The 13,223-nt window shown below is 42.3% G+C and overlaps 1 protein-coding gene across 4 annotated transcripts in view; it reads right to left on the bottom strand.

Annotated features, from left to right (window-relative positions):
• Positions 1-263: 263 nt before the first annotated feature.
• pcdh19 (protocadherin 19) overlaps positions 264-13,223 on the bottom strand; it is a 74,375-nt gene continuing 61,415 nt past the window's right edge. For all 4 annotated transcript variants that reach the window (XM_061685415.1, XM_061685413.1, XM_061685414.1 and 1 more), the window contains exon 5: positions 264-2,842. In XM_061685415.1, coding sequence (XP_061541399.1) covers positions 2,283-2,842 — 560 coding nt within the window. In that variant the 3' untranslated portion in view covers positions 264-2,282. The remainder of the gene's footprint in view (positions 2,843-13,223) is intronic.

The following is a 13,223-nucleotide window of genomic DNA, read 5'->3' on the forward strand; positions in this document are numbered from 1 at the left end:
GATACTTGAACCACAACACAAAGACACCAAGAATTTTCTTAATTGTCAAAGTGAGCTTCTTGATCTTCCTCACCCGTGGGTGCCTTTTATCACAGTTTGTATGTGATGCAGAGTCCATGTATTGCTCCTGTAACGATACCAAATTTTATTGTAAGCTTTTTCCAATATTAGGTTCCTTGATGTAATTCAGTGGCTTGATGCTCAGAAATTGTCTCCTCAACAACAACTTGTGTGTGCAGAAAAGATCAGGCAACAAGGCAGAGCACATTTAATAGTTTAATTATAAGCTGCTGTATACATTCAGTGATTATTCCGATGTTCATTTTGCCAGAAGCTAAGGTGAGACCAGCAAAACATTCAGTTACAAGATCTAGATTTTGTTTTTTTGTTTTTATGTATGCTTTCTGACCACTTTCATTCACATGAACCACATTGTACATAGTTTACTGCAAAGCAACATAAAACCACATTGCTAATGTGCCTTAGATGTTTGTCATGTCAGACACAATTCCACCTTTCTTGCTATTTGTAGAGGCCGGGGGAGGGGGGGGGGGGGCGGTCCTGTTTATAACACTCTGATCTAAACTTTGTGTCAATCAACAAAAACTTTGTGTCAATCAACAAAAATGTCAGACATCTGTTGGGTAAACTGAAACCCTCGGTGGAACCATTGAAAATACAAAACCTTTTTGGGCCCAGTAGGATACCAGGTAGAACCCCAATTATCAGCTTTCCTTTTATTTTTTCTTGAATTATGCATTTATTTTTTGCTATCTCACTCTAATGTTCATTGAACGGACACACTAACGTTGGTGCTGAAATCTCTTCTTCTTTTTTTTTTTTGTTTTTTTGTTTTTTTTTTGTTTTTTTTTTACATTTCCAGTAGCTCACACAGAAACTTTATAGCACAAGAAATGACCAATAAGAAACTCTTTACAACAAGGTAGACTGCAAGTCAACAGTTACCAGGGGTAGCACAGTAAAAGAAAAATAATAATCCAAGTTCATTTTGAAAAATAAAAACAAAAACAAAAAACAGGTTCCATATAAAAGCAAAAGACAAAACAATGAACAAAAGCAAGTTAATTTCAAGTATAACTTACTCATAGAATAACTACACAGCATTAAATATTCTCATTATACATTTTTAAATTATCTATAAAATATATTTTGGCATGTTTTTTTCCATTTTTGTGTGTGTTACAAACGCTACTGTAGCTTCAGTTGAACACCAATGTTTATGTTCATTTGTATTTTTTTAATCTGTTGAAACAAAACATTAAAGGGATTGTCACATAACAACAGGTTAATAAAAAATGATAATAGTAAACTCTATACAGAGTTCCACATAGCAAGACAAGAGTGACGATCCCTTCTATCCTAGCCCCATAGTCAAAATTCAGAAAAAAGGTACAAGACTCCGTGGAGCATAGGGTCCTAACTTGTGCTCCACTGGCTACAATCAAGGTTGAGCATTGCAGACAGAACATCATACACCCGGGTGAGAACACGTCTCCATCTGTCCCGCTTCCAGTTTTTTTTTTTTCAGAGAGGCTCAGGCAGATAGCAACAGTTCATTTAGCTCCGTCTGTGACAGAGTATAAATACTGTAAAGAGCTCACAGTCTGGTGACGCCGGTGTATGTTCAAAGATGCAGAGAAAGCTTCTCGTAGGCTATTAGTGGGGTTGGGTGCAAACGAGACGCCTAGGTCACCATTTTATGTCTCCCCGAATCCAGGAGTAGATTTTGAGATGAATCCTGTGTGTCGTGTTTATTACACTGACAGCTCATTTTACGAAGGAAAAAACAGCAGATTTTCGCAGCTTGAAACAAACTGCGAAAACCAAAGAAGGCAAATATTGTATTGTGATACAAAAAGTGATCGAAAAAGCATAACTGTACTCGGGTGTCGGCACCTCTGGTGTCCAATATGTCCCGCTTTGGCGTGAGAGCTGGAGCGCTCCGCTAGCCATGTCCGTGCAGTCAACAGTAATCTGCCTGTAAGCTCGCTGCACATAGAAAAAAATAAATAAATAATAAGAAAGCAAACAAGGAGAAAGTACTGCGACTACAACAAAGCCACATCCACTACCTTGGCATGAGCACACAATTAGCTGCAGCACACGCTTGAATATTGCATACTGCAAATGAGTGTGCCTTGTCTTGTCCAATGGCCGGACTCTTCTTTTGTGTACGTACAGCTTTTGCAGGATATATATATTTATATATGGTACGTGAGTTTTACGTTGCATGAGCTGTAAGCGTGTGGCAGAGAAGCTTGCTAAAGCACAATGTCCTTCAAGCGCTTGCTGCTGGGGGATTCCTTGTCACGGCCGTCGTGCAGAAGCGTGTTGAACTCCCGCACCGACGGCTCACTGTCTTTGCCCTCCGGTTGCCGTAGCAGACTGTGGTTGGCGATGCGCTCTGCGTCACGGCATTTCAGTGTGTTGTAGGCAGACGAGGGCTTGGACATGGGGCTCTTCAGGTGCACGGGTGAAGTGATGGGGCTGGCCGCCTCTCGCCCGTTGCCGGCTTCGCGAACGGCGCCACCATTGGCCTTGGGGCTACACACCTGAGACTCGTGAGTCCGCTTCGCTTTTACGTCGCCCCGCTCCACATCCTCGGGCCCGTCCTTGCCAAATGTGGCAAAAGTCCTCTTAGTGGTGCCGTCCTCATAGTGGGGAACGTCCACTGTGGTGGCCTCGATCGACAAAGCGATGACATTGCGGGCATGCTCGGGCGACTTGACGCGTGCTGGCAGGGGGACGCGAGGCATCCAACAGCGGTCGGAGTGTCCAAGGATGCGGCACTCGTCTTGGCAGTGGAAGCCTTCAGCGGGCTCTCCAGTGGGAAAAACACAGGAAAATAGACTGTTAGAATTTAACAACGTAATGAACATTGTACAGCACCAAACCATATGATACCATAAATGTTGTCCACTCAACATCCATTGCATTCTGGTCATCCTGGAAGGGGGATCCTCCACTACCCCCCACCCCCATCTGCGGTCCCTTCCAAAGGTTTCTGTTTTCCACAAGAGGGTTTTGAGTTTTTCCTTGCCCGATTGGGAGGGGACGGGATGTCGTCAATCATTGCCAACTGTGAGTCTGTGAAGTCCTTTGAGACTCTTTTGTGATTAAGGGCTATACAAATAAACTTCACTTCACTTTAAATTGTAAATGCCTTATGTCAACAAGAAATCACTGAAAAACACAATGCTGCAATTTACTGGGAAATGATACAAAAAAATAGATTCATATTAATATATTATGTTGTGTTTGCAGGTAAAATGAACACAGTCTTTACTATAGAGCAGAGGTGTCAAACGTATGGCCCGCAGGCCAGAACCGGCCCGTCAGGGGGTCCAATGCTCCCCACGGGCATTGTTCTGCCATCAGGCAAGTTTTAGTTCATTTGTACATATAGACTCTTATTTTGAAACCCATGCTTTTATTTTGACACAAGCACCATAGAACTGGAAGTGCTGTGTGTCGTGTGATGTGACATTCACGAAGCTGAGAGAGAGAGAAAAGATTGGCGTGGCGGGGCATGTCTCAAATCCATATGCCGTAAGAGAGTGAGTGAAGCAGTGCCTATAAACTGTATATGTTTCATATGGAGTATTGTTTGTTAATTAATTTCATGTGCAAATGTGCACATGCGCAGACTGTGCAGTTAAAAACGAGTTTGGGAAGTTTATTGGGAAATGGGTTTGTTAAAGCCATCACAACGTTGGCTTTACGTCAGACAAGCAAACCATCCGAGTGACTTCCTGTGGCTGAGACCCCTGATAGGGAAAAGCTGAAAGTCACTGCTTTAGTGAAATGTAGCTACAAGCTAGTTTGATGCATGCTAATAGTTGGAGAGGGGTTGCTAATTGTTTGTGCAGACTAATGCTAAGCTCATATCGACTCATTGTTTGTGTTTTCAGCTTTTTATGGCAACCTACTGGGTTTACTTTAAATGAGTTTGACACTCCTGCTCTATAGCATGCAAACACATCCATCCATCCATCCATTTTCTGAGCCGCTTCTCCTCACTAGGGTTGCGGGCGTGCTGGATCCTATCCCAGCTATCATCGGGCAAGAGGCGGGGTACACCCTGAACTGGTTGCCAGCCAATCGCAGGGCACATACAAACAAACAACTATTCGCGTTCACATTCACACCTACGGGCAATTTAGAGTTGTCAATTAACCTACCATGCATGTTTTTGGGATGTGGGAGGAAACCGGCGTGCCCGGAGAAAACTCACGCAGGTACGGGGAGAAAGTCCACACAGGCGGGGCCGGGGATTGAACCCCGGTCCTCAGAACTGTGAGGCAGATGCTCTATTATTATAGCATATTATTATAGTGCGCCAAATTCTTGTCAGAAAGAACCCATGCGAACTTCAAGCCTCAATGTTGGAATCTGATGAGGGGTGCAGCAACTGCTGATTAATGAATATATTGTTAATAAAAAGTCTGTTAACATGTTTTATGTAATTATATATATTTTGGGCGGGTGACAACTGTCGATCGTCAGAGGCCATTTGAAGCAGTGCGATCAGATATTTCACAAAAAGACACCAGACAGGTTCCGGTGTTGTCGCCCCGGTTCATACCTCTCGCTGCGTCTGTCATCTGGCACCGACTCATAAATGTGTAATGATGTTTTACACTGTAGTGAATATGAGATTTGTCTGCAGTCTATAGATGCACTTTCTCTCTCTCTTTATCTTCAAAAAGGGGAGGACTTTCAGAACAGCTCTTTACAACAAAGGTGTCATGCTCTCCTGACATCTGCACACTAAATTACCTCATAGGATTGATTACAAAATGTTGGCCACAGCATGCCTTTTAAAGATGCTTGAGCCATAGTGTATAATGGATGATAATATGTCTTCTCCAGTGGGCTGTGGTGGGCCGTCCTGCCACACAGATATGCGCTGACACATTTTGGAGCTCCACTCTTCTCATTGAGCATAAGTCAACCTCCATTTCAAGAGGCCCAAGGTGACAAGACAGGATCTCAGAGGGGTGGTTGTTTGCCATCGACCCAAATGCATCCGCTTACATCTGGCAATTGCAACCTGACAGATCACCTAATTAAAATCATTAATGATCTGTTTTTCTTCCTTCATTCCTTGCACCTCAGCGGAGGCTCTGGGGATCGATAGCTGAAGACTGCAGATGTGGCTGTGACAGTTTACTAGAGACTTCCCTCTTACAATACCGTTCAATCAAATTGACAATGTGGGAATGCCCAAGCAAATCCTGATATCAGTAGAAATGTACCTTGCGGCGTAATCAAGTTACCCGCAAGACTGGCACCAAGAAAATAGCTCACGAGTGACCATTGTCCAAAGGATGACATACGTAGATGCTGTCATCTTGATATCAGCAATAAAAAAAATAATTTTAAAAGTACAATACCATAGTCACTATAACCAGAAAAAAAAACATGTCAGAATGAAAAAATTAAATCTATTTTTCACAACTTCCACTCTTACATTTGCATGAATGCTGATTGGAGTTGCTGCACTGGTGGCAATCAAGCAGACTAAGGGGACAAAATGGTATTTGTATATCGAGATGAGGGATCCAATCAGACCATAAAAACGTAATCACAGCCAACAGTCTCTCGAGTGTTACTCGAGCTACAATAGCGGTTGATTCCTGAAACCTTCATCAAGCAGCGTCTTTAATTGGCTACCTGACGAAAAAGGGTGCCGTACCCCTTGGAGAAGGTTATTTTGGATGTTTAGCACTTTGTCTATGGGTCTGACCAGACACCTAGAAGGTTGGTGTTAAAGGGTAAAGCAAGTCGTAAACTAAAGTAGACCAATCCCCTGGCAATGTAAACTGGTTGTTGTTAAGATGTTCAGACAGGGCTGGTATGGCATGTGAAAAAGTTATGAAATGAACCAGACAGTTGTTTTCATCAACGCAACGCTCTTGATGACGTGTGGGTTGGATTCAGCAGAACCTGGAATGCCTATTAAACTAAAAGCCATCTCCAGCGCAATTTTGGGTGTTGCTGCTATGGGGAATGGGGATCTGGACTACCATCCCCTGTCTGCTGCCTTTTTTAGCTCAAACAAAACATAGGGAGTTATTTGGAATGAATGGATGTGACATGCTGACACAGCTAGATAATGTCATTTACAACAAAAGTCCAAGTCATTCATACCGGCTGTATTGGGAATATTTGTTGAGTCTTTTCTCCAACCTCTGACATTACCGTCACCTGGTTCATTCTTTTGCCAAATTCAGGGTATGCCTTTAATGATACGAAATGTCTTTACAGAAAGTCTCATGTGACAGGGTTGACAAAGTAAATCTCTCAATTTATAAAAGATAACAAAGCTTCTTGGTAATTAATGCTGCTTCCGCCGACTATTTCTGCTTTTTTTTTTCTATAGCCTGAAGCAATTTCAAAAGCATGAAAAGCCCTTGAGGTATAAAGAGAAACACACAAGTTGTATGCTCCCTATTTAGCAGTGCATGCATTTCCGGTGAATGTTTTCTTTTTTTTCACTCCCTCCCAGTCCCTTTGGGGTCTATGGGAGAGCAACCGGGGTTGTAAAAGTCATTGTTGTGAAAGTGCCATTAACTCCCACACATCCTGCCTCAGCGTGGAGCTTCATAAAAACGCAGATGTTGCTCTAAAGAGCTGCAACAAATTGGGGAGTCAGAATTTAAATCAAGAAGTGACCTCCGACAAAGCACAATCTTCTCCTATTCTCACCCCAAAAAATGCGCTCTTCAGAGATGAATTGCGGGCTTCATAGAACCACGCTCAAATTTGTGAGCATCTAGTGCAGAAGCAAAGATGGTGGAGGCACCTCCTATGATTTTGTTTAGAAATAAGCTGGCCCATCAAATTTAAGATAAGACTTAAAATAGGCCACACTATAGAGGATTGAGAACTACAATAATTACACAGTGAACTCCGATCATAGGAGTGGGATTCTTGTCAGTTAATACTCAAACACTCTTAATGTGAGTGCAGGTAGTTGGACACGGATGTAAAGTCTGGTAAGGCATCAAACTTTGAAACAGAAGAAATAGCATTCATCCAATTTATTTTAGTAGACTTTGGAGGAAAGGCTGACTTGACATCAGTGTTGCCAACTCCTCAGAAAGGAAAGTAGCTAATGGCTGTCCTGAAAGTTGCTAGAAGTCTCCAGATGATGTCATAGCCTCATTTGCATAGTTGGTTGGAATGTGCGCTGTAGGACAGAGGAATAACATCGTGGGAGAGATAAAAAGTGAGTTAAAAAATACTTAGTATGACAAGAACTGCAAATGAACTTTCTTCTGTTAATTCTTAGTTTTCTTCAAATTTAAATCAATTTAGCTCTGCATTGTTAAATGTTAGAGTATCAAAAAACTGGAGGTTTGTGACATTCATGAACAAAACAAATCTTTTGACTCGCTCATTAATATGAACAATGGGATTGGGACCGAGGCGCTGCTGTGAGACATTTTTTTATTATTATTTTTTTTAATCATTGTGTGTTGACTGCAGTGACAGCTACTATGAACCCGAGCACCTGCAATTGCTTTGCGATGGTGTAGGGGCTCATCGGCAGCATCCGCTGCTCGTTGAGGACATCAACTGCAGACAGATACAGGGTTCGTGCTTTCATGTCTCCAAAACATGAAGAAAAAAGTAGGCTATATTTGTTGCTAGTCACTTTTGTGAAAAAAAAGTCTCCAAGAGGAGTTGGAAAGTCCTAGATTTAGCAAGAAAGTCGCCATGTTGGCAACAATGGACTGGTTTTTAGTCAATCATAGGGAACATCGAGGGAGACAACCATTCAAACATAGAGTCACGCCATCACTGAGTGGGAACTAAATCAGAATCAGAATCAGCAATAAACCCATGCTGTTTTCACTGAAGCCAGGCGAATGAACCACTACAGCCTCAGTGACACCCTAACAAATACCTCAATGCCAATTGTAATGTTATTTTTGTCCAAGTTTAACTGTTTACGGTCGCATAAAAGAGCAAAACCCGAACATGCCATACTATTTCTTCCTCATAGTTAGTCACCATTCTCATTAAATTCTGAGCCTCCCTCCATCTGATGAAGACATCTTAACTTCCTGGCACAGAGATTTAAGGAATCCCTCAGCCCTGACAAGCTCATCACTAAATTTGCCGTCGCCTCGTGTGCTGCACAAAATGATCCCCTCTTGTCATACAACTGGAGGTAATGTTTGTGTGTGGCTAATGGAGGGAAGATGAGAAAAAAAAATAATCAAAAGACTAAAAATCCCAGGTGACGGGAATAGGAGAGGACAAGGACTGTCAGGACAAGCATGTGAAAGAAACTACCAGAGCTCTTGTAAGTTATTTTGCAACCACTTCAGCAAACAGACTAGAAGATCTTAAACAGTCATGTTAGCCTATCACATACGCCAAAGAGACGGGTGGTCATTGTCAAGGTGGAGTTAGGTCGCTACAACTTTATTTTAAAAAGAATCCACAAGGCAATTGGGTGATGCAGAATGACACATTTAGTCAGTCTGCTATCACAGCAGGATGAACCCAAAAGAGAACCTGAAACAGCACTATGGTGTGATAAATCATTTTATGGGGAGAATAGCTGCCACTTTGGGCTCAAAACTACCTTTTTGTATTCTCCACTTTGCACTGACACTTTTGTTGTTGGTGCAGCGAGTGCCCGCATTGTGCTTGTTATATGAAAATAGACGCTCTGCAGCTGACAGGCAGACATGTTGATGGAACTGTGATGTTGGTGCTACGAAAAGGAATAATTAAGAGCAATTTACACCTTGATATGTTATAGGTGCGGCTGGAATGCAACCGACACTTTGCTTTGATACGCCACTTTTCTCTTCTGTTGTGATGGCTTTTGAAATGAAACCCTATCAAATGAATCTGGTTCGACAAATCTATCGTAATGTTTGAAAGGACAATTATTCGACAGAGAGAACAAAAAGCTACTCTGTCAACAAGTAATGGCAAATCAGCTGCATTTAAGTAGCACTTTTCGACAACAACTGAATGTGGTCGAGGCGGCCAGCCAAGATTTCTTGAAACCGAAAAGCTACGTGATTTGGTCACATTGATCGTGGTTTCCTGTCTTCACTCTCCTGACCATTTGTCTATGCTACGGATAGTTTGATTTTGATATCAAAAACAAGTTCTCTGATGTTAACAACCATTTTGGTCCATGTTCCTGGTCACTCGTCCACATTCAGCTTTCAAACCACTGTCCTTAAACTCAAGAGACGATTGTGTCCTTTAGAATGACAGCTGAAACAAGTTGGCCGACACTGCTAATTTTAATGCTCAGTTAGTTTTGGTTGTAATCACCCTGACCGATATCGGTTTTCAACTGAGACTCTCAGCAATGATGTAATGATTCAATTCAAATTATACCCAACAGACGATGGCCACAGCAGTTGAAGTCAAAGGGCAAAAGGTCTCTCTTGTTATTCCTATATATCCGAACTGTGGTGCACCTCATTAAAAGTGTAATGGCAGACTGGTACAACCATTACATGTTTGAAACACAATGAAAACTTGAATATTTAAATATTTAAAGATTGTTCGCATGAACTTGATGAAATCTCTCAAGCTACCAAGACAGGGGTGTTTTATTGTGTCATTTGCATTTGCGCTGGTGAGGGGTACACCAGCTCTATTGGGATGTGGAAGGGGTGTGTGGCTTTAAAAGTTTGAGAAAGGTACATTTATTGGGACACAGTACTTGATCACGATGCTTGTATTCAGTACCTTATCTTTTCATCATTAGACAGTTTGCAATTTCAAACAAAATTTCCTCGCAAATCTGTGAATTCACTAGCACTTACTTCACCCTGTTGACTCGTGACTGGAGATTGTGTAGAATCCCTAAATCTCTTCAAAGAGAGTGTCTTGCAGTACTCTTGGTTGTTATGAGTACAACCTGACAGCCGAAACTCATTGCCATGTCTGCATGAAAGGGCTAAAATTTGCTGCGTGATAGCATCCACTCACTGGTCTCATCATGGCGCTGCATTGTAACTTTGACAGTGAAATGGCTGTTTTGTAATTGCACTCCGTATTAATTTTCCATTCTGGCGGCCACACAGCAAAGATTGATTAAATTCAAATTGTTACTACAGGGCCTTGATGAAGCTGTTGCCACAGAAGCGGATAGAAGGGGGAGAACAATTCAGGGGGGAAAATGACACCAGCAATGCAGAGGCAGGAGAGACTGATATTCAGTTTTGGGAGTCTAGTAAGTTCACATGTGGTCATCTAGTCAGTTCTAACCACAGAAGTGGACGGGCGCTCCGGCCAGCTGAGTCTTGGACAAACAGCCTCATCTACCACTTACCCGGGAGAGTCTGGGCCTTGCAGTCAACCTCGTGAGCCAATTCAGTGTGTGTCCCATAAATCAGTCCGCAGGCTCGGCTCCAACGGGAGCGGCAAGATGGAATGTGATGGTCTTGTTTTTACAAACAGTAGAGGGGCACCCTTAGTGCGCCGGGCAAGCCATCATTCTCCGCACAGCACTGAGTCCTCTCCTTCCCGCAGCATCTGTTTCATTCATATGAACCTAAATCACCACCACCTCTAGAACACCCCCTAGAAAGCCCACTTCCCTTGCAGCTCCCGCCCAAAGCCCATCCTTCATACATCTCCTCCTCCTGTCCTCCCCTTTCATCTCATCAGAGCTGATGTCTGACGAACATTGCTGTAATTACATCTATCCCTGATCCAAATTTCTTCTAATTTCTGCAATGAAAATGAAGAAATCTGCCAGTCAAATGTTAATTGTGAAATAAACTGGTCTTGTTAGCTCCTTGATACATGCAGCGAAGTCAGGGGTTCACACGGTTCTTGATTTGCACGTTAGCACCATTCAATTTATGAAGAACGGCTGCAACGTTGAATCCATCACGGGGCGGAATGTCTGACAGCTTGTCACTTGCCGCACGCATGGCTGTGCCCTCCCCAGGGCTATTAAAATATGTCACTTCAACTTAATTCTAGTGTCTAATGTATATGCTCTTCTATAGCTGCATTTGCCCGATTGTTTAAAAAGGGTCAAACTGTACTCCAGGTTTTGACCTTGGCCTCCGGCGATCCCGAGCCAGCAGGTTTTGATGTAAGGAATGAATTACCAAACCCGTGTTCACAAACAATGAACTTGCATCTAAATTGGTACAAACAGCAGCTGTTTAACAGCTGTGTAACAGCGACAGGTGGGTGGAACAATCGCCTAACAATGGGCGTGCTGTTAATAAATCATTATATCATTGTTAGGTTCAAAGGCAGGACTGTTGGCTATTGAACTGCTGTGTGAAGTACAAATAAGCCAGTTTTTGCAATGATACGTGGGTGGGTGCTTTCCAATGTCCCGGCAATGATGGGATTCTTCCACATTATTGTACCTAGTGAAAACCATCAGTAGCACAGGCCAGGAGTAGCTTTTTTTTTTTTTTTTTGGCTTATAGTGTGACAATTAAAAAAGGTGCAGCTACATAAATACCAAAATAATGGTGTAAGTATTTGAATTTCCCAAAATGAAGTGTTAATTAGACTTGAAAATGACATATCCTTCACTGTTCAAATGTCTTAAAAATGCAACACTGTTGTCCAATTGTGTCAAAATAGCTAAGAAAAGAAAAAAAGAAGTTAAGCCAATACAAAGGGTCCTCAGTTTACAATGGTCCCGCCGTACGACATTTCAAGGTTACAAGTGCGCACTGAACTGGTTTGTATTGGAAGTGTGTTTAAGAATACGTCGTCAAGCGTCACAAGAAAGCACACTCATTTATGGCCATACTTTCTGTTTTTCATCAGCTTGTCTTCATGAGGCTGAGCAGGAGCCTATCCCAGCTGAGAGGCGTGATATCGGGCACATATAGTCAAACAACCACTGACAACAATGAACAATTTAGAGTCTTGAAGTAAAGCAGAGAATCATGAGAAAACGAACACAAGCACTTGGAGAACATGCAAATAGGAAGACGATAGCCCAGATTCAAACCCAGAACCTCAAAACTGTTAGGCAGACGTGCTAACTACTAGTCCAACCTGCTGAAAAGAAAGCCAAAATAATTGAGTCAGAGTATGTAAAGTGATGCAATCAAAGTTCAAATTAAAACTACAATATACAGTTTATTTGACCCTGGAATGAAACATTGCCTAAGCGGAGATGTCATAGAGACTGCTGAGGCTGATCAGTCCCGGAGACATATAAAAAGTTGCCATCAGGTTGCCAATAGGCTCCAGGCCAGTGAGATAGGGTTCTTTCCATCTTTTGCAATACCGTATGCTGTTTGGTGCTCACTGCTGTAACACAACAAATGTCACCTTTGCCAACTGTCCGCTTTCGCAACTTTCCAAATTGCCTTCCTTATGGTAAGCTTCAAAATTAGCCTGTGTCCTTGCTCTCCTGATCCATGTGGAAAATACAACGCCCTCACCAAAAATCCACACAGCAGGCGTTTGGTATCCCACCTGCGCACCTGCCAACCCTTCCATGACAGCAGAGCGGACCGCCCGCCTCCGCATATGTGATTGAATCATTATAACTCTGCACAGCTTTTAGCAGAGGACATCTTTAAATATAACCAAAACGAATGCACCAATTAGGTGTTTAAGCCTGACCGAGCTCACAAGCTAATTTCCTCCTAAACCCCTGAGTCTGGGGGGGAAACCTAAAGGAGGGGCAGAAGCAGACTTTTAAATTACATCAGTGGTTGGTGTTGGGATAGAGATGAAAGCCATAGGGGGGTGGGTAAATGGATTTTGATCACCTGTGAAAATATGCGCTTCGCATAATGCACTAACCACAAATCCAAAGTGCTGCCTAGCATGACAAACAGTAATTGTGAAAATACTGAAGCAACTCATGCAAGGAATTTTGTCATGAGACGAAAGTATGTTTTGATTCTGTAAAAGTGTTTACCTTGTTTGTTTTGAGGTGTTGAAATGTGAGCTAAACCATATCATTTGAGAGTAAAATAAAATGCTTAAGCTTCAGCTGATACCTTTTCCATTGGCTCAACCGATTATAGATGGAATGTATTTGTTAAAGGTGAAATGCTGAACAAAATAAACTTCTACTTCTAGTACAAAAGCATTGGAATTAATCACTGCAATTCTACTGTACGCACGTAATAAGTTAGATACTGTATGTTAGTGATGGTTTTCAGTAAACAAACCCAAACCAAGTATTGTTGCACACATGAGTTTGTGCTATAAAG

The sequence above is a fragment of the Phycodurus eques genome, chromosome 9 (genome assembly GCF_024500275.1).
Source record: "Phycodurus eques isolate BA_2022a chromosome 9, UOR_Pequ_1.1, whole genome shotgun sequence".
NCBI classification, from domain to species: domain Eukaryota; kingdom Metazoa; phylum Chordata; class Actinopteri; order Syngnathiformes; family Syngnathidae; genus Phycodurus; species Phycodurus eques.